Source organism: Scyliorhinus canicula, chromosome 10 (genome assembly GCF_902713615.1).
Source record: "Scyliorhinus canicula chromosome 10, sScyCan1.1, whole genome shotgun sequence".
Classification (NCBI taxonomy): domain Eukaryota; kingdom Metazoa; phylum Chordata; class Chondrichthyes; order Carcharhiniformes; family Scyliorhinidae; genus Scyliorhinus; species Scyliorhinus canicula.
Window position 1 is genome coordinate 155,579,111 of NC_052155.1, and position 21,595 is coordinate 155,600,705.

The window sequence follows — 21,595 nt, forward strand, 5'->3', positions numbered from 1 at the left end:
GCGGTTGTGCTAACCACTAGGCCACCGTGCTGCCCGTCCTGGACGTATTTTAAGAACTCTGTTCCTTCTAAACTTTTTACACTATGGCTACCCAGTTAATGTTGGAGGAGTTGAAATCCCAAGCTATCATTACCCTATTAATTTTACGCTTCTCTAAAATCAGCCCACATATTTGCTCTTCTATTTCTCTTGGACTGTTTGGGGTCTATAGAACAATGAGATTGCTCCTTTTTGTTTAAGTTCCATCCATATGGCTTCAGTTGAATAGCCTAAGATGTTGTCCCTCCTTACTGCTGCAATTGGTTCCATGTTCAAAATTGAGACATCCCCTCCTCTTTTACCTCCTTGCCTATCTCGCCAGAAGATCCTGGATCATTGAGCTGCTAATCCTGCTCCACTCTCAACCATGTCCCAGTGACAGCAATGACATCATACCTCCCATGTTTTAATTTGTGCCCTCAATTCATTTGCCTGTTCGTCAGAGTCCTTGCATTAAAATACCATCCCAATCTTGACAAACTCGCTTGTGACTTAACTGGTCTGGACATTCTATGCCTTCCGGACTCACTTGGATGGCTTTTCTAATTTTGGCTGTACTGTCACCTTTTAAAACTGCTGTCACCATCGTGACCCTGTCCTTGCTAACTCAGCCTCCATATCTATATCCCTTTGCACGCCAAAGTCTTGAATGTACTGAAGCTCACCTCACAAATCAATGCCCAGCATGTTTGATTCTCTGAAATCTGCTATGTCACAGTTCAAAAGATTTGAATCGCTGTCACAAATGACATCCTGTGACCTTGGTGTACTGTGCCTCCTCGTCCTTTTTGAACTACTTCTCATCGAACTATCCAGCAGCCTGACAAAATCAAGCACACTATCCTTCAATTTATTCCTTCTGTTAAGCAGCTAAGTCGAATTTTCTTTTTCTCTTCCCAGCTATTTCAGAAACCCCTTACTGGCTTCCTCTTCCTTGTCTATGTTGTCGCTTAGAAACATCAGAGCAAACTTATGAACAGCTTCCTCGAGTAAGCTGCTGACATTAAGACCAGGATGTGCCATATTCCAGTTAAAATGGAGAAAGACTAAAGTCATCATCTCAGCCACTGCCTCAGATTAAACCACATAGTTTGTAATGTTACTATCATATATGTCCTTAGATCGAGCTGCGATCTCACATCTACTCATTCACAAACATTGCCCATTTCCAACTCTGTACTATCTGCCATGGTTCTCGAAGCTCTCATCCACTCCAATATTACCTCTAATCTCAACTATTTGAACGCCCTCTTGGCCAGTTTCCCACTCAAAGTTTTTGCTTTTCCAAAATTGCTTCACGTATCCTATCCCTCCCCAATTCCTGCTCACTCATCGTCTTATTGAGTTTCATGGTTCCTAGGTCCCATCATTTCCAATTTAAACCTCTTATGTATGTGATTAGATTGAAGCAAGTCCTTGTCCCTACACATCGCTGTAGCTCCTCTAGATCTACAACTCTTCACAAGGTCTCCATTCCTCTCACCCTCCTTCATTTCACAATTGGCAATCAGGCCATTGGCCATTTCGGCCTTAAACTTGCAATCACTTTCAGCTTCTTCATCCCTTCTCTTTCTTTAAGAAACTCCATAAAACCCAACTTTTTGGTCATCCTGTCTCATATTGCATTCTTATTTTATCATAAGTGTCTTGGGAGGTTTTCTACATGAAATATACACATTGCTGCATTTCCTTTATGGAATGTCAAAGTGTTTTGCTGTCCAGCTCTCTGAGCTCATCTAATGGATGGCCATCTACATTGAGTGATCTGTATAACTCCAGCTCAGCAATAATTGCTACAATTTAATTATTTACAAGTTTGATAGCATTAGTTTAGTTATTTTTCTAAGTCATTCAGAGTAGTCATCCACCTTTAGTTTGTGGTTAACAACTTATTCACACAGTGAGCCTATTGCTTCAGTCAACATTTGATGAACCCTGTTACTTTGAACTGGGTGATAAGTTTTTGTTTGCATTCTGATGAAGCAATCTTTCATTCGATGTTATCAGGTTTATTGGAGTCTAACTTTTAGTTTTTGCTTTTTCTGAGCATTGACAACGCAATTGAATCCTTTCATTAATCAAGGCTACAACCCAACTTTGTTTGAATGTGCCCAACTTTTATTGGCAATCATATTTGTCAGCTATTATTGGCGACTTAGTGACTTGCATCTTTATGTATAGGATGCGTGTAATGAATGAGATATTTCTGATGTATTTTGGCCAAAACTGCAAAAATGGATATGGAAATGAACTAATTTCAGATTGCAATAAAATTAATCAAACAACTTGGAAAATTGAAGCCTACCTACTTTCTGCAGAAAGACCACCCTCAAGCACCCGGGATTTGATTGGAGGGAGCTGGGAGAATGATGGGATCACTGCCAGACATCCTCCTGCTTGATTACACAGCTTCTCTGCTTTCATACTTGCCCGGGGTGGATATTAAATTCCACAATTAAACTGTGCATTAAACACTACACCTGTAGAAGATTGGGGCTGGTTTAGTTCAGTTGGATAGCTGGCTTATGATGCAGAGTGAGGCCAACAGCATGGGTTCAATTCCCGTACCGGCTGAGGTTATTCATGAATGTCCCACCTTCTCAACCTTGGAGCTTGAGGTGTGGTGATCCTCAGGTTAAATCATCACCAGTCAGCTCTCCCCCTCAAAGGGGAAAGCAGTCTATGGTCATCTGGGACTATGGTGACTACTTATTTACTTTACTCGAAGATTCCATGCCAAAATCTATTGCACCACCTTTTCCAGATTTTGATTCTCAAATTAAGTAGAAGTTTCAACAACAACTTGCATTTATATAGTATTTGAGGTAATAAAACGTCCCATGGTACAAGAATTAATTACCTTTTCAATCTGATCCGTTTGGAGCAGGTCACTTTTTTCACTCAGGTTTGGCCGAAATGTTTCAAGCTCCAAATCAGGCTTTGTGGTTATATTTTGCCTCATACTGGTTTCTTCTCGTGTTGTTATCTAAAATCAGAGATAACATTAAGAACCACAGCTCGCCCAGCTGCCTTTGGGCATTATCTTGAACTGAAAAAAGGTAACAGTGTATATGACCTCACACAACAAATATCATGCCCAAATTATAACTAATGGACAATCTCAGAATGTTTCAGGCTTCATGTCTCAAATACATTAAAATAAAACATAATAAGCTCAAAAATCCAGTTCCTGTTTATTTGCTTGATCCAAAAATGTGGAAATGACGACAAAATAATGCACCTTCAACTTTTCAAGGCAAATTTAATAAGTCTTGGCAGCAGTTTTCCCTTAACTGTACAGTGGAAGAAGGGCAACTATGGAATTCGTAAAATGACAGTTAAAATTGTGATCAAAGAAATCTTTACATTATTTCAGTGTATAAAATGTGACCAAATCAAAATATATACATTTAACATTTAAAATGATAATTTCCTCTTTATTAATTGTTATTTTCACATCACTGCCCTTTATCAATGTACAGTGCAGGATCAGTGCAGGCACGGACATGTTGGGATTCAAGAACAAAGTAGTACTATTGGAGTCTATAACGAAAGTTGAGAAGAATGCAGGCAATTGGAGAGAATTTGCCTATACACTACATTAAGATGAGGCACAATCATCACAGACTTCATTCAACTTCTGCATTCTCAGCAAAACTTTCCTCCACATCAAATTCTGCAGTAAACCAAATTACAGAGAAACTACTCATCGTCACAATGGTTGTGTGGTAACGACTGCAGTTTAAGAGAAACTTACTGTGATATGGAGGGCAGAAAATTCCTAATTGTCCCCCATGCCATAATTAATTCCCTTCATGCAATGGGTTTCATTTAATCAACTATTACACACCACTGCACCACAACTGTATCCAAAATAAGGAATTTTCTGCGAGGCTTTGATAAAGTGTTGCTGCTGAGGCAAACACAAAGTAGGTATATTTGCCACTGAGAAAAATCTGGGATGCACACAGCCGCATCTGCTCTAGCTCTTTGGGCAAATGTATAGTGGGGTTAACTACAGATGGGGCACCTTTAGACGTCTGCAAAGCTTGCGCAGTTCTTCAGCATTAAGAGCATCGATCCTGCGATGGTACTCAGTCACTGATACTACCTGAATACAGAGACAGGAAGAAAATAATGCCACTAAAATTAAAAATAAGATATAGGAGGTGAAGAAGAGGGACAGAAAATAGGGATACAAAATCGAACGAAGATTAAAGGGAAGTGAATGGATAAACTTTAAGACAGATAACAACCCACATGATACCCAAAATCATAAGTAATTAAATAAGTCAAAATGTTTTTGAACAATGAAATACTTGCAGTTTCCTAGTCTCTTACCAAGACCCAGTATTCAGATTATAGCAATTCGCACACATCAATCCTGTAATTATAACTGCACTGTCCGAAAAACAATGCATACTTTGCTGCAGAGAGCTGCCAGAATAACATACAAATATCTGTTATCTCCGAGATAACAGAAATGTAGGTAAGATTACTTTTACATAGGTTATTTTTTATTCAGTTGATTTGTGGAAACGGACTATGCTCGAGCTCCAACTCCAAGGCCAAACATGCTGGTGCCAGAAATTGAACAAATTTGGAAATTTACCAAAGTTCATGTTCACAAGTCAGATGCAGAGTTAAGCTCTTTTTCTACTTTAGATCATCACTAATTCAATCTCAGAGCACCAGAATCAATTCTTGTAGCTCTTCCCATTTTAATCCACCAAACAATCCTCCTGCATAAATCCTGAGCAAGATTAACTTAGTGCCTCAGCGTCCATAACTCCACTACCAGGACACATGCAAGCGAGATATGAAGATGTCAGATAGTGACACTGACAACCAAGAAATTGTTACTGACAGCTGTGACTTCTGGAGGCTGACTGCTTGGAAGGACATTTGAAGAGGCAAATGGAAGTAAAAAGCTCAGCTGGCTGAGAAGAGAATCCAGACAAAAGAGAGGTGAGCAAAGCGTGCATCTTCTTGCATCACTGCTTTTCCACTACAACACATGTAACAGAAGTTAACATGTCAGAGTGGTGTTAAGACGATGTTTAACAGAGTTCACAACCACTTCGCAAACCATCATCTTACCAGATAGATGCCTGCCACGGCGATGATAGTAAAGCCTACCTGTTTGATTGGCTATTTTAGATGAAAACTGCTACCTCCACTTTCATACAATCTGTGCAGGAGGCCACTTGGCCCATTGAGTCTATAATGACCTTCTGAAACAGCACCCCATTGAGGCAAAAACCTCACACTATCCCTGCAACTCCACCTAGGACCAATTTAGCATGACCAATCCACTTAACCTGCACATCTTTGGACTGTGGGGGGAAACTGATGCTCCTGGAAGAAACCCACGCAGATACAGGGAGAAAGTGCGAACTGCACACAGTTGCCCAAGGTCCCTGGTGCTGTGAGGCAGCATTGCTAATCATTGTGCCACAGTACTGCCCGATCCTTCAGGGCAACTGGTGAGCCTGTGGAATTCGCTACTGCAGAAAGCAGTTGAGGCCAAAAGAATATATGTTTTCAAGGAGGAATTAGATATAGCTCTTGGGGCCAAAGGGTTAAAGGGAGGAAAACAGGAACAGGTTATGGAATTGGTGATCAGCCATGATCATAATGAATGGCGGAGTAGGCTCGAAGGGCCAATTCCTGCTCCTACTTTCTATGTTTCTATGCATACTAAACAGCAGAAGCAGTTTACTTTGACAGAATTAAATGATCTCAGAACCAATCAGCTTTGCCATATCCAATCTTTGATGATGATGGACTATTGAACTACCCGAAGGACGAATTTAGGTGCAACCTGTCTGGCCCAGGTCCCATCTCCCCAAGAGCCGGTCCCAATGTCCCAGGAATCAAAGTCCACCCTTTTGCACCGTATTTCCAGGCATGCATTCATCTGCTTTATTTTATTTTATACTCACTTGCGCCTTACACTGGCGGAAATCTGGAGATTACTACTTTTGAGATCCTGCTTGCCAATTTCCAACCAGCACCCTAAATTCTGACTGCAGGATCTCATCCCTCTTTCTGCTCATGCTATTTGTACCAATATGGACCATGCTAACTGTTCATCCTGTCCTTTCACCACTCGGTGACATCCTTAATCCTGGCACCAGGGAGGCAGCACACCCACCTGGGTACATGTCTGCAGATATAGAAATATCTATCTGTTTCCCCAACGACTGAATCACTCATCACAATTGGCCTTTCAGTCAATGCCCCATCGTCTGAGCCACCCTTGGTGCCACAGAGCTGGCTCTGGTTCCACTCCTCAGATGAACCATCACTTTTCATCAGCATTCAGAAATGGTTGGAGAGTGGAATGCAGTCAGGGGACCCCTGCACCATCTGCCCGCTTCTACTTGACCTCTGCATACTCTTGCTCCCTTGTATTCTTAAGCTGCGAGGTGATCACATCTGTACATGTGCTATCAATGAAGAGCCCCCCTCGCCTCACGGATGTACTGCTGTGGCACCAGCTCCGCTTTGGTTCTGAAACTCTGAATTCAAGCTGCTGGAACAGACAACAATTCCTGCACGAATGGATTTGGGAAGTGTCCTGGAGTTCCCACATTAGTTTGGAGGTCAGAGCAGCCCTCCATCTATTCATTAGTTAACCTTGCTACTGATGATTAATCTTACTGCTATTAATAAAGCTCACTGCTTTTAATAAACCTTATTGATACTGATAATTCCTACTATTACTGCAGACCTTACAAGAAACAATAAACGTTGCTTTAAAAAAAAAGTCACCATCTGTCCTGGTCACTAATTAACACTTAATATTTTTATTGATTGTAATCTGCCAGTTGTTCAGACTCATTTGGTAGCAAGATTAACCAGCTAATCAACTTCAATGAATTCCCTGTGATTGGAATAAGTGACCTCAATTATCGTCTCCAAAAGACTACGAAACCTCTTGCTCGCTCGCCCCTGCCAGTTTATAAAAAAGTATTTCAAGGATTGTAGGTGTCTCTGGCTTAGCCAGGACATTTATTACCCACCCCTAATATACCCTGAAGGTTTGCTCACTATTTCTTTCCAGTTTATAGCCGAAAAATCTTCTCCCCCGTGCTTTTTTAAAATTAATTCATGGGGTGTGGCGTGGCTGACTGGGGTGGCTTTTATTGACCAGCTCCGAGTCCTTGAACCGAGTGGCTGGCCAGGCTAGTGTTTTTCAAACTTTTTTTCCGGGGACCCATTTTTATCAACCGGCCAATCTTCAGGACCCATGTCGGTTGACCTTCGCGACCCACCATTTTCTCTTATCTTGTTTGCTGCTGACGAAATGGAGGAATCGCAATCGCTCCAAAAGCATGTGACATGAACATTCGGTGGGGGGGGGGGGGGGGGGGGGACACCTGCGCTCTGCCTCCCTTCAGGCAGGAAGATTACATTGCATTTAAAAATAAAACCTTCTCCCGCTTCTCTTATTGAGCAAACCTACCTTAGATAATAAATGAGAGGGTTCCAGATGCCTTCTAACCCACCTTAGCAACCCGTCCTGTTACCTTCAGGGATCTGTGGACATTCACTCCAAGGACCCTCCCTTCCTCTGCACTTCTCAGTATCTTCCCATTTATTGTGTAATTCTTTGCCTTGTTTGACCTCCCCACGCGCATCACCTCACACTTCCCTGGGTTGTATTCCACTTGCTGCTTTTTTGTCCACCTGGCCAGACCAGTAGCTGCTCCATATTTTTAAAGACATGAGGGATAAAGTGTATTTGCTCCTGTATCAATTTGCATTTCATTCAATTCCGAGGTGTGGGCTGGTTGGATGGCCAGAATATTCTTTTGTTTCTCCACTTGTTTTCTCTCCTGTATGAATAGTGCTTTATGCTCAATTGTGTTCTGAATGAAGCAAAAATGTGGACACGGACTGGTTGGCCAAATGTGGTGGTATAGTCAATGTAATTCGGTGTAACACAGGTTTTGGCTACTTAGGTGCTGGTAGCTCAGTCGGTTTTGGGATCAGAAATAGAAAAGAAATTCATAACAAAATTAGAAGAAAAGTACCTTCACATTTTGGGTGAAAACTTGCCTTTAAATGTTAGCTGATCAGTTTTCCTTTTTGGAACTCACGGAACCACGCGGTTCTGCGCATGCGCACCGTGCCCGCATTTTTTTTATATGGTCATGGCCGTCACCTTGAAGGCCACCCGCAGCCGGCATTGTTAAAAGCCAGCTGTTGTGCACAAATATGCGCAATAGGGAGCGCTGCGACGGACAGCTCCGCAACCGTCCCGAGACCCGCTTGCGACCCACCCACGGGTCGCGACCCCGAGTTTGAAAATGCCTGGACTAGGCTATTTCAAAGGGCATTTTTAATAGGCAACCACATTGCTGTGGATCTGGAGTCACACGTAGTGCAGACTTCCTTCTCTAAATCTCATAGTGGGATTCGAACCTGGGTCTCTGAATTACAAATCCAGTGACAATACCACTGTGCAATGGCCCCGCAGTGTTGAACATTCTTTTAAAAATTATTTTTATTGTCTCTTATTTTTGCTATTTGCAACACTATCTTGAATATTGATTGTTAATCCATGTAGACCCCAGGACAGCTCGACATCAAGGTCAATAACAAACTGAAGAATGGTATCTTAATAGGGCACAAAGGGCCAGAAAAATCATCAAATACTTCCTTCTTGAAGGATTTGAGGCGATGTTCCTGAGCTGGACTGTCAACATGACCTCAAAACTGTCAGGTAGAAAGTACATATGCTTCATCAAGTCACAATTGTTATGGCGCAGGCGGAGGCCATTTGTCCCATCGTATCTGCACTGACTTTCCAAATTAGCACCATGACTTAGTGATATTCCCCTGCCTTTTCCCCATATCCCTGCACATTATTTCTAATCAAATGATCATCTTATGTCCTCTTTAATGCCTCAATTGAACTTACTTCCACCACACTTCCAGGCAGGGCACACTGGTTGTGAGAAAAAAAACTATTTCACACAATACATTTGCTTCTTTCAAACTCACTTTACATCTGTGTCCTCATTCTTCAGCATTTTACAAGCAGGAACAGTTTTTCCCCAGCTACTCTGTCCAGCCCCTTTGTGACGTGTAACTTTTCTATCAAATCTCCTCTTAGCCTTCTTCTCGCCAAGGAGAACAGTCCCAGCCTCTCCAATCTACCCCTGGAGCCATTCTATGAGCAATAATCTTTCTTTCAAGTGTGGCACTGTATCAAATGTCTTAAAGACCATGAACATCATGTCCCAGCATTATCCTCATTGACCTTTTCTGATCCCTCTTCAAAAAACTTCCAAGGTAGTTAAACATGATTTCCCCTTTAGAAATCCATGCTGGCTCTTATTAAATCAACCCATGTTTTTCCATGTGACTACTAATTCCATCCAAAATAATTGTTCCTAGAAGCTTCCCCACCACTGAAGTTAAAGTTACTGGTTTATAATTTCTGGGCTTATCCTTACAACATCTTTTGAACAAGGGTATAATGTCTGTAATTCTCCAGTCCTCTTGACACTTCCCCCAAGTCTTGAGAAGACTGAAAGGTTATGGTCAACATCACCAATTCCCATGCTCACTTTCTTCAATATCCTTGGATTCATCTCAACTTGCCCCAGTTCCCCCTTATCAATTTTGAATGCTTCTGGGACAGAATTTCTTATCAGTCTCCAGGGCCTGTGTCCTAGCATTTACCTCCTTGGTAAAGACGGATATAAAATATTCATTTCACGTGTAGAAATTCTGTTTTTGGTCCCCAAGCTGTGTCGTGTGTATAGTAATTTCAGATATATATTGTAGAGTTAAAAGCCTGGGTTTGTGTGTATGATTGATGTAGCAATGTTTTTTTAAAATCCTGGTTTCCAAGACTAGCAGACACTTTGGCTACATCATTCATTCCAACCATATGTTTTGTTTACCTGAAGTTGGGCTAATGGAATTTTGTTTAAATGAAGGATGTTCCCTGGGGAGGAGATAATAGAGACATGGGACGGGATTCTCTGTCCCACCGCACCCGTTTTCAGGTGCGGCACGCCCCAGACAGCGGCGGGATCCTCCGTCCCGGGAGCCCGCCAATGGAGTTTCCCATTGTGGGTACCCCCATGCCGTTGGGAAATCTGTGGGCATGAGTGCGCAGCTGGCGAAATAGAAGATCATGCCAACAGAGAATCCAGCCCATTGTGTTTAGCTTTAATAAAATGATGCAGTTAATGGGAGGAGCCAGGGACTGAACCATAGTATCACAGTGCAGAAGTAGACCATTCAGCCCATCGAGTCTGCACCGACCCTCCAAAAAAGCACCTGACCTAGGCATACTCCTCCACCCTATGCCACAACCCAGCAACTTTACCATCCCTGGACACGAAGGGGCAATTTCGCATGGCCAATCAACTCAACCTGTACATCGGTGGACTGTGGGAGGAAACCATGCACCCGGAGGAAATCCACACAGACATGGGGAGAATGTGAAAACGCCACTCAGTCACCCAAGGTCGGAATAAAGCCCAGGTCCGTGATGCTGTGAGGCAGCAGTGTGCCACCATGCCACCCACGGCACCTGAAGCAGTCAGGTGTTGAGGTTTGGAGTTCAGATTTGCTCTGTGAACAGGCAAGCAGTCTCTCTCAAAGCAGTTTACTTAAAAATATTTTGCCTGTGAACAAATCAGCAGTTTCTGAAGGAGCTGGCAGGTTAAACAGTAGTTTGTAACAGATGAGAAGACTTCCGGTTGCGGTGATGCGGAGCTAAGCCGCACGTTCGGCAGGTCCCGCAATCAAAGGGTTTTCGGGCCTGTTTTAGGGCCCCAAACGGCGCTGTTTCGACAATTCCCGGTGGGGGAAGGTGTTTGGAGGAACATTCCCTGAAATTTATGGTGCGCACCCGGAGTGGGGCAAAGGAAAAGGCTGCAGCAGCTCCCCAGAAAAAGCAGGGGAAGGAGGACAAAATGGCGGCCGGCGGAGCACCCGAGGACTGGTGGAAGTGGGCGCAGGAGCAGCAAGCTGCTCTTCTGTGCTGTTTTGCGGAGCTGAAGGCCAAGTTGCTGGACTCCCTGAATGTGACTACCAACAAGCTGCTCGAGATCCAGACAGCCCAGGGGGCGGCGATTCAGGAGTTGCAGCAGCAGGCCGCTGATCGGGAGGAGGAGGCCGTGGTCCTCGTGGGGAAGGTGGAGATACACGAGGCACGTCACAAAAAGTGGCAAGACCGCTTGGAGGAGCTGGACTTTCGCACGAGGCGAAAGAATGAGGATCCTGGGCCTGGCGGAGGGGCTGGATCTTCCGTCCTATGTGGCCACGATGCTAAACTCGTTGACGGGGTCCTTCCATTTGCCCCTGGAGCTTGAGGGAGCCCACAGAGTGCTGGCCAGGAGGCCCAAGACGAATGAACCCCCACGGGTGGTGCTGGTGCGGTTCCATCGGTTCAGTGACCGGGAGTGTGTGCTGCACTGGGCCAAGAGAGCAGCAAGTGGGAGAATTCGGTAGTGCGAATCTACCAGGACTGGAGTGTGGAGGTGGCTAAGCGACGGGCTGGGTTTAACCGGACGAAGGCGGTGCTGCATGCCAAGCAGGTCAAATTTGGAATGCTGCAGCCTGCGCGTCTGTGGGTAACATATAAGGACCGGCACTACTACTTCAAGTCCCCGGAGGATGCGTGGGCCTTTGTACAGGCGGAGAAGCTGGACTCGAAGTAGGGTCTGGGGGCTGTGGGGTCCTGTATACTACGATCGTGCTGTTTTTGCTGTTGCTGTTTTTGTAATTTTGACATGTGTTTTTTATGCCGGTTTTTGCTCTGTTTCCGGGTGGTTCTGTTGGGTATGGTTTTGTGTTATGTGGGGAATGTTGGGAGTTTGTTTTTTATTCTGTACAGGGCTGGGGGATGGGGGGGGGGGGGGGGGGGGGGGGGGGGGAGTTGGAATTTTGGGAGCTGTGTCAGAAAGGTGGGGTGGGGCAGCGTGAAAGCGCGTGCTTTCCTCTGGTTTCCCGCGCTGCGGGGCAGGAGGGGTGGAGCTGGCGGTGGGGGCGTGGCCTCTACTGGTTTTTTCCCCGCGCTGAAGCGGTGCCAAGGAGGTGTGGCAGGAGGGGGGATGACACCATGTCGGGAGGGGCCGGGTTTTGGCGGGAGTTGCCGGGGTCAGCAGAAGTCAGCTGACTCACGGAAGTACCATGGAGGGTGCGTCATGGCTAGGAGGGGTCCTCGCCTGGGGGGGGGGGAATGATACCGGGTTGCTGCTGGAATGGCCAGGAAGGAGGTGTGGGCCGGGGGGGGGGGTAAGAGGAGAGGCGGTATCGTCATGGGGAACGGGTCGGGCGGTGTGTGCTGGCCTGGGGCAAGCAGTCGATAAACTATGGCTAGTCGGCGGGGGAGGGGGGCAGGGTGCCCTCTGATCCGGCTGATCACCTGGAATGTGAGGGGGCAGAATGGGCCTGTTAAGCGGGCTCGGGTATTTTCTCATTTGAAGGGGCTGAACGCAGCAGTGGGTATGCTCCAGGAGACCCATTTGAAGGTGGCGGACCAGGTTCGTCTGAGGAAGGGGTGGGTGGGGCAGGTTTTCCACTCAGGATTGGACGCGAAGAACCGGGGGGTGGTGATTCTGGTGGGGAAGAGGGTGGCGTTCGAGGAGTCTGAGGTGGTGGCGAACAAGGAGGGCAGATTTGTTATGGTGAAGGGTAGGCTGCAGGGAGAGAAGGTGGAGCTGGTAAATGTGTATGCCCCGAATTGGGATGATGCTGGCTTTATGAGGCGTATGTTGGGCCGCATTCCGGACCTGGAGGCAGGGGGCCTGATCATGGGGGGAGACTTTAACACGGTGCTAGATCCCCCACTGGACAGGTCCAGTTCAAGGACGGGTAGGAGGCCGGCGGCGGCCAAGGTGCTGAGGAGGTTTATGGACCAGATGGGAGGGGTGGATCCCTGCAGGTTTGGGAGGCCGAGGGCGCGGGAGTACTCCTTTTTCTCCCATGTGCATAGGGTTTACTCCCGAATAGATTTTTTCGTCCTGAGCAGGGGATTGATCCCGAAATGCAGGATGCCGAGTATTCGGCCATAGCAATTTCAGACCATGCTCCGCACTGGGTTGATCTGGAGGTGGGGGAGGCGCAGGAGGTCTGGACGTGGGGTTGCTGGCTGATGAGGAGGTGCGTAGGAGGGTCCGGGGAAGTATTGACGGGTATCTTGAAACCAACGACACGGAGGAGGTTGGTGGGGATGGTTTGGGAGGCTCTGAAGGCAGTGATCCGGGGGGAGCTGATTTCCATCCGGGCCCGGAGGGAGAGGGAGTGACTGGTGGGGGAGCTCCTGGATGTGGATAGGAGGTACGCCGAGGCCCCGGAGGCGGGGTTGCTGGGGGAACGGCGTAGCTTGCAGGCCAAGTTCGACTTGCTGACCACCAGAAAGGCAGAGACACAGTGGAGGAGGGCGCAAGGTGTGGTATACGAGTATGGGGAGAAGGCGAGCAGGATGCTGGCGCATCAGCTCCGCAGGCGAGATGCGGCTAGGGAAATTGGTGGTGTGATGGATAAGGGTGGGAATATGGTGCGGAAGGGGGCAGAGGTGAACGGGGTCTTTCGGGACTTTTACGAGGAACTGTACTGGTCAGAGCCACCGGTGGGAGTGGGGGGGGGAGATGGAGAGCTTCATGAACAGGCTACGCTTCCCAAAGGTGCAGGAGGAGCTGGTGGAGGGGCTGGGGGCGCCGATAGAGTTGGAGGAGCTAGTTAGTGGGATTGGTCAAATGCAGTCAGGTAAGGTGCCGGGGCCGGATGGGTTCCCGGTGGAATTTTATAAAAAGTATGCGGATCTGGTGGGCCCCCTGTTGGTGCGAGCCTTCAATGAGGCATGGGGGGAGGGGCTTTGCCCCCGACGATGTCACGGGCGCTGATCTCTTTGATCCTGAAGCGGGATAAGGACCCCTTGCAGTGTGGATCATACAGGCCAATCTCACTCCTCAATGTGGATGCTAAGTTGCTGGCGAAGATCCTGGCCACCAGGATAGAGGACTGTGTGCCGGGGTGATACACGAGGATCAGATGGATTTGTCAAGGGATGACAGCTTAACACGAATGTGCGGAGATTGTTAAATGTTATGATTGTGGAGGGGGAGGCGGAGATAGTGGTGGCGCTAGATGCAGAGAAGGCGTTTGATAGAATTGAGTGGGGGTACCTGTGGGAGGTGCTGGAGCGGTTTGGATTTGGGGAGGGATTCATCAAATGGGTGAGGTTGCTCTATGAGGCCCCGATGGCGAGTGTAGTTACTAATGGTAGGAGATCAGAATACTTCAGGCTCTACCATGGGACCAGGCAGGGGTGCCCCCTGTCCCCCTTGCTTTTTGCACTGGCGATAGAACCTCTGGCTCTGAGGGAGTCGGGGAGGTGGAGAGGTCTGGTGCGGGGTGAGGAGGAACATCGGGTATTGCTGTATGCGGACGACCTGCTGCTGTATGTGGCGGACCCAGAGGGGGGAATGCCGGGGGTGATGGAGCTGTTAGCGGAATTAGGGGGCTTCTCGGGCTATAAGCTGAATCTGGGCAAGAGCGAGGTATTTGTAGTGCACCCGGGTGATCAGGAGGAGGGAATTGAGAAGGCAGTGAAGAGTTTTAGGTACCTGGGGGTGCAGGTGGCCAGGAGTTGGGGGACTCTCCACAAGCTTAATTTTACCAGGCTTGTGGAGCAGGTGGAGGAGGAATTCAAAAGGTGGGACATGGTGCCGCTATCGCTGGCGGGTAGAGTGCAGTCCGTCAAAATGACGGTACTCCCGAGGTTCTTGTTCCTTTTTCAGTGTTTGCCCTTCTTTATCCCTAGGGCCTGTTTTAGGAGGGTGACTAGCAGCATCATGAGCTTTGTTTGGGTGCATGGGACCCCGAGGGTGAAGAGGGTCTTCTTGGAGCGGGGTAGAGATGGGTGGGGGGCTGGCGCTACCCAATCTCTCGGGGTATTATTGGGCGGCCAATGTGTCGATGGTGCGCAAGTGGGCGGGGGAGGGGGCAACATGGAAACGGCTGGAGATGGCGTCTTGTGGCGGCACAAGCCTGGGGGCCCTGGTAACGGCGCCGTTGCTGCTCCCTCCTACGAGGTATACCACTAGTCCGGTGGTGGCGGCTACCCTCAAGATTTGGGGGCAGTGGAGGCGACATAGGGGGGGCTCGATGGAGGCGCCGCTAAGGGGGAACCATTGGTTCGTCCCGGGGAACATTGATGGGGGGTTCCAGGGTTGGCACAGAGCGGGCATCAGACAGCTGAGGGACCTGTTCATTGGTTTGCGAGCCTGGGGGAGTTGGAGGAGAAATTTGGACTCCCCTCGGGGAACATGTTCAGATACCTGCAGGTAAAGGCGTTTGCTAGGCGGCAGGTGGAGGGATTCCCTTTGCTTCCCGCGAGGGGGGCGAGTGACAGGGTGCTTTCAGGGGTCTGGGAAGATATCTGATATCTACAAGGTAATGCAGGAGGTGAAGGAGGCGTCAGTAGAAGAGCTAAAGGCTAAGTGGGAGGGGGAACTGGGGGAACAGATCGAAGATGGGACATGGGCTGATGCTCTGGAGAGGGTTAACTCTTCCTCCTCATGTGCGCGGCTTAGCCTCATCCAATTCAAGGTGCTGCAACGGGCCCACATGTCTGGGTCTAGGATGAGTAGGTTCTTTGGGGGCGAAGACAGGTGTGTCAGGTGTTCGGGGAGTCCAGCGAACCATGCCCATATGTTCTGGGCATGCCCGGCACTGGAGGAGTTCTGGAAGGGGATGGCGAGGACGGTGTCGAGGGTGGTAGGATCCAGGGTCAAGCCAGGCTGGGGACTTGCGATTTTTGGGGTTGGGGTGGAGCCGGGAGTGCAGGAGGCGAAAGAGGCCGGTGTTCTGGCCTTTGCATCCCTAGTAGCCCGGCAGAGGATCTTGCTACAGTGGAAGGATGCGAGACCCCTCGAGCATGGAGACCTGGATCAATGACATGGCGGGATTTATTAAGCTGGAGAAGGTCAAATTTGCCCTGAGAGGATCGATACAATGGTTCTTTGGGCGGTGCCAACCTTTCCTCGACTTTCTGGCTCAGCGATAGGGTACTGGGTCAGCAGCAGCAACAACCTAGGGGGGAGGGGGCGTTGACTATGTTTATTTAATTTTAATTTATTTTTAAGTTCTCTTGTTGTTTACTGGGTTTGGGGGGGGGGGGGCGTGATACATGCGTTGCTATGGTCTTGGGGGTGTTACATTTATTATGGTGTTTTATTGTTGCTTGTTATTGTTTATTGTTATATTTTCTGTAAAAAATTTCTATAAAAATTATTTTTAAAAAAAGAAACAAGACGAGAATCTGCATGCTGGTTTTCTGAAGGATCTCTCTCATAAAGCAGTTTACCAAGACATCTCTTTACACAAAGTATTCCTGCGTTGGCTTTCTATAATTAAAAGTGGATTTTGACCAGAGATGTGTTTTGCTTGAGTGGAGATAAAGATAGCAGTTAGAAATTTGTGCTTCGTTTCATTGTTAAGCAGTGTTTAACTAGTAATATGCTATTTTATTTATAATGTTAAAGTTAGTTTCAAAACGGAGTTAATATTAAAGTTTGTTTTAATACACCATATCCCTATTTGTGCATGAAATCACTCCTAGAGCGAAGTCGCCTTTTCTCACAGTTTTACAAATTAAATAAAATATCAGGATTTCTGTCCGGTATCCTAGCAACTAATGGGATCTGGTCCAGGATCATAATAATCAACCGTTCTCCTCTTTTTACTGTGCTTTAACTATTGATATTCTATCACATGTTGGACACCTGTCTTATTGCATGACTCTTCTTCGTTTCTCGAATGTGCGTGGAGTTTGCACATTCTTCCCAAGTCTGCATGGGTCCCATCCCCACAACCCAAGGATGTGCAGGGTCATTGGATTAGCCATGCTAAATTGTCCCTTAATTGGAATTGTTTTTAAAAACTGTGTTCTCTACCTGACACTTACATAGAACATACAGTGCAGAAGGAGGCCATTCGGCCCATCGAGTCTGCACCGACCCACTCAAGCCCTCACTTTCACCCCATCCCTCTTAACCCAACAACCCCACCTAACCCCCCTGGACACTAAGGGCAATTTATCATGGCCAATTCACCTAACCTGCACGTCTTAGGACTGTGGGAGGAAACCGGAGCACCCGGAGGAAACCCACGCAGAGAACGTGCAGACTTCACACAGTGACCCAGCGGGGAATCGAACCTGGGACCCTGGCGCTGTGAAGCCACAGTGCTATCCACTTGTGCTACCGTGCTGCCCTAAAGTTTGTTAACCTTGAACTTGTCATAAACACACTTTACGACTTCCGGTTGCGGCTATGACCAGCTAAGTCGCACATTTGGCAGCTCCTGCGACAAAGGTGTTTAAGGGCCGATTGGAGGGCCCCGACGGTACTGTAAAGACGAATCCCGGTGGGGGAAGGCTCCCTGAGGAGAGTGAGACCAACTTTATGGTCGGTACTCGGAGTGGGGCGACAAAAAAAGCGGCAGCAGCTCCCCGAAAAAAGCGGGGGAAGAGGACCAAAATGGCGGCCGGTGGCGCACTAGAAGATTGGAGAAAATGGGCGGAGGAGCAGCAGGCCGCTCTCCTCCGGTGTTTTACGGAGCTGAAAGTGGAACTCTTAGAGTCTATGAACGCGACGACCACAAGGCTGATGGGGGCCCAGGCGACCCAAGAGGCGTCGATAAGAGAGCTGCAGCAGGAGATGACTGCAAGGGAGGAGGAGGCCACGGTCCTCGTGGGAAAGGTGGAGGTGCACGAGGCACTCCACCTGAAATGGCAGAGCCGCTTCGAGGAGCTGGACACTCGAATGAGGCGGAAGAACTTGAGGATCCTGGGCCTAGCAGAAGGCCTGGAGGGGTCTGATCTCCCGAAATATGTAGCGGAGATGCTGAGCTCCCTGATGGGAGAGGGGGCCGGTCCATCGCCCCTGGAGCTGGAAGAAGCATATCGGGTCATGGCTAGGCGGCCTAGGGCGAACGAGCCCCCGAGGGCGGTGCTGGTGCGATTCCAGCGTTTCTGTGATCGGGAGAAAGTGCTGAGGTGGGCCAAGAGGGAGAAAAGCAGCAAATGGGAGAATTCGACGGTGCGGATATATCAGGACTGGAGTGCGGAGGTGGCAAAGCGGCGGGCCCGGTTTAACCGAACGAAGGCGGTGCTGCACGCAAAGAGGATCAAGTTCGGAATGCTGCAGCCAGCGCGCTTGTGGGTCACCTACAAGGACCAGCACCATTACTTTGAGACCCCAGAGGAGGCATGGACTTTTGTTCGGGAGGAAAAGCTGGACCTGAACTAGAACTTGGGAACGCCGGCGGTCGAGGCCGCCCGAGTACCCTTGACTGATCAAGTGGCCCATGTCTTTCTTAGGCCAGGTCGGAACTTGGTTAAAGTTGATGGATCGTTTGGTTTCTTTGAAACTTGTGTTATGGGGGGTTTCTTTGTTCCTTTTTGTGTGTCTCTTCCCGTTGCCAACTTCCCTTAATTATTGTTGTTGTAGGGGGGGCTTTTTTACTGTTTTTTGATCTGTTCCTTTAAGGGTTATGGTTACTGTTCTGTTCGATGGAGGGTGATGGTTAAATACGTTATTATTGGGTAGTTATTTAGTTATGCAGGCATAGTTATGTATTTATGTATTTATTTGAGATTTGTTATTTATATTGTTATATTGTTAAGTTGGGGAGGCGGGACGGGGGGGGGTGCAAGTTGGTTATGCGTGTTTTCTTTTTCTCTTTTTTCTTCCTCTCGTTTTAAGGGGGCTTTTTTATGGGCTTGGATGGGGACGGGGGTGGAATTGAAGATGGCGGGGTAGGGTGTGGCCGGGCGAAAGCGCGGGCTTTCCCCTGTTTCCCGCGCGCGGGACGGAGGAAGGGGGAGGAGAGAAGAGTGGGGTGTGGCCAGCAATGGCGGCTTTTCCCGCGCTGAAGCGGGGTCAGAGAGGGATGGCAAGGGGGGGGGAGGCCCCTCCCCCCCCACATCGGGAGGAGTCGGAGTGTGGCAGGGGCAGCCGGGTCAGCGAAAACCAGCTGACTCTCGGGAGTACGATGGTGGATACACCGCGGCTAGGAGGGGTCCTAGCCAGGGGGGGGGGGGGGGGGGGGGGGGGGGGGGGAAGGGGGGTTAGGGGGGGATACCGGGTTGCTGCTGGAAAGGCCGAGGACGGGAAGGGAAGAACGGGAGGAGAGAGGGGGGGGGGGGCCATCGCCATGGGGAACGGGTCAGAAGGGGAGGGTCGACCCGGGGCGAACAGGGGACAGGACATGGCTAATAGACAGGGGAAAGGGACGGGTCGCTCTGCGACCCGGTTGATTACTTGGAACGTGAGGGGGCTGAATGGGCCGGTCAAGAGATCAAGGGTTTTTTTCACACCTAAAGGGACTGCAGGCGGATGTGGCAATGTTGCAGGAAACTCACTTGAGAGTAGTAGACCAGGTACGCCTGAGGAGGGGGTGGGTGGGACAGGTGTTCCACTCAGGCTTGGACGCAAAGAACCGGGGGGTGGCGGTTTTGGTGGGAAAGAGGGTGTCGTTCGTGGCGGCGCAGGTGGTAGCAGATAAGGAGGGTAGGTACGTGATGGTGAAGGGTAGGCTGCAGGGAGAGAATGTGGTGCTGGTGAATGTGTATGCCCCGAATTGGGATGACGCGGGTTTTATGAGGCGCCTGTTGGGCCTCATTCCGGGTCTGGAGGCAGGGGGCCTGATCATGGGGGGGGACTTCAATACAGTGCTCGACCCTGGGCTGGACAGATCGAGTTCCAGGACGAATAGGAGGCCGGCAGCGGCAGAGGTGCTAAGGGGGTTCATGGAGCAGATGGGGGGGGTAGACCCTTGGAGATTTGGCAGGCCAAGGGCGAGGGAGTATTCTTTTTTCTCCCACGTCCACAGGGTGTACTCCAGAATAGACTTTTTTGTTCTGAGCAGGGGGCTGATTTAGAGAGTGCAGGACACGGAGTACTCGGCCATTGCGATTTCGGACCATGCACCACACTGGGTAGAGGTAGAACTGGGGGAAGCACGGGACCAGCGCCCGTTGTGGCGCCTGGATGTGGGGCTGCTGGCGGACGATGAGGTGTGCGGAAGGGTCCGGAAGGGCATTGAGAGATATCTGGGCACGAACGACACGGGCGAGGTGAAGGTGGGGGTAGTCTGGGAGGCCCTGAAAGCAGTGATCAGAGGAGAGCTGATCTCCATAAGGGCACACAGAGAAAGGAAGGAGAGGCAGGAGAGGGAGAGACTGGTGGGGGAACTTATAGAAGTGGACAGGAGATATGCGGAGACACCAGAGGAGGGGCTGTTGAGGGAGCGGCGCAGTTTACAGGCCCAGTTTGACCTACTGACCACTAGGAAGGCGGAGACGCAATGGAGAAGGGCACAGGGCGCGGTCTATGAGTACGGGGAAAAGGCGAGCAGGATGCTAGCACACCAGCTGCGCAAGCGAGATGCAGCCAGAGAGATTGGGGGAGTGAGAGAGAAGGGAGGGAACGTAGTGCAGAAGGGGCAAGAGGTGAACGGGGTCTTCAGGGATTTCTACAGGGAATTGTACCGGTCTGAGCCGCCCAGGAGGAGGGGGGGAATGGAGAACTTCCTCGATAGATTGAGGTTCCCAAAGGTCCAGGAGGAACGGGTGGAGGGGCTGGGGGCGCCGATAGAGCTGCAGGAGCTAGTTAAAGGGATAGGCCAGATGCAGGCGGGGAAGGCGCCGGGGCCGGATGGGTTCCCGGTGGAATTTTATAAGAAGTATGTGGACTTGGTGGGTCCAGTGCTGGTGCGAGCCTTCAATGAGGCGCGAGAGGGGGGGGTTCTGCCCCCGACAATGTCACAGGCCCTGATCTCCTTGATCCTGAAGCGGGACAAAGACCCTGTACAGTGCGGGTCCTACAGGCCTATCTCCCTCTTGAATGTAGATGCCAAACTGTTGGCAAAGGTCCTGGCAACCAGAATAGAGGATTGTGTGCCAGGGGTAATCCATGAGGACCAGACGGGGTTCGTAAAGGGACGACAACTTAACACAAATGTCCGGAGACTGTTGAATGTGATTATGATGCCAGCAGTGGAGGGGGAGGCTGAGATAGTGGTAGCACTGGATGCGGAGAAGGCATTCGATAGGGTGGAGTGGGAATACCTGTGGGAGACGCTGGAACGGTTTGGGTTTGGGGAGGGATTTATCAAGTGGGTGAAGCTGCTGTATTCGGCCCCGATGGCGAGTGTGGTTACAAACGGGAGGAGGTCAGAGTATTTTGGGCTCCATCGAGGGTACCAGGCAGGGATGCCCCCTATCCCCCTTACTATTTGCATTAGCGATCGAACCGTTGGCGATGGCACTGAGGGGTTCAGGGGGGTGGAGAGGACTGACAAGGGGAGGGGAGGAACATCGGGTATCACTCTATGCGGATGATTTGTTGTTATATGTGGCGGACCCGGAAGGGGGAATGCCGGAGGTAATGGAAATACTAGCGGAGTTTGGGGACTTTTCGGGATATAAATTAAATGTGGGTAAAAGTGAGGTCTTTGTGATACACCCGGGAGATCAGGGGGAGGGAATTGGGCGGCTCCCCTTCAAGAGAGC

General features: G+C 49.3%; 1 protein-coding gene across 8 annotated transcripts in view; it reads right to left on the reverse strand.

Moving 5' to 3' along the window:
• oxr1a (oxidation resistance 1a) overlaps nucleotides 1–21,595 on the reverse strand; it is a 576,817-nt gene that overhangs the window by 49,872 nt on the left and 505,350 nt on the right. For 7 of the 8 annotated variants that reach the window (XM_038809970.1, XM_038809974.1, XM_038809975.1 and 4 more), the window contains 2 exons: nucleotides 4,070–4,150; nucleotides 2,900–3,025 (listed from right to left, as the gene is read on the reverse strand). In XM_038809970.1, coding sequence (XP_038665898.1) covers nucleotides 2,900–3,025; nucleotides 4,070–4,150 — 207 coding nt within the window. The remainder of the gene's footprint in view (nucleotides 1–2,899; nucleotides 3,026–4,069; nucleotides 4,151–21,595) is intronic. The other variant, XM_038809973.1, reaches the window with a different exon arrangement.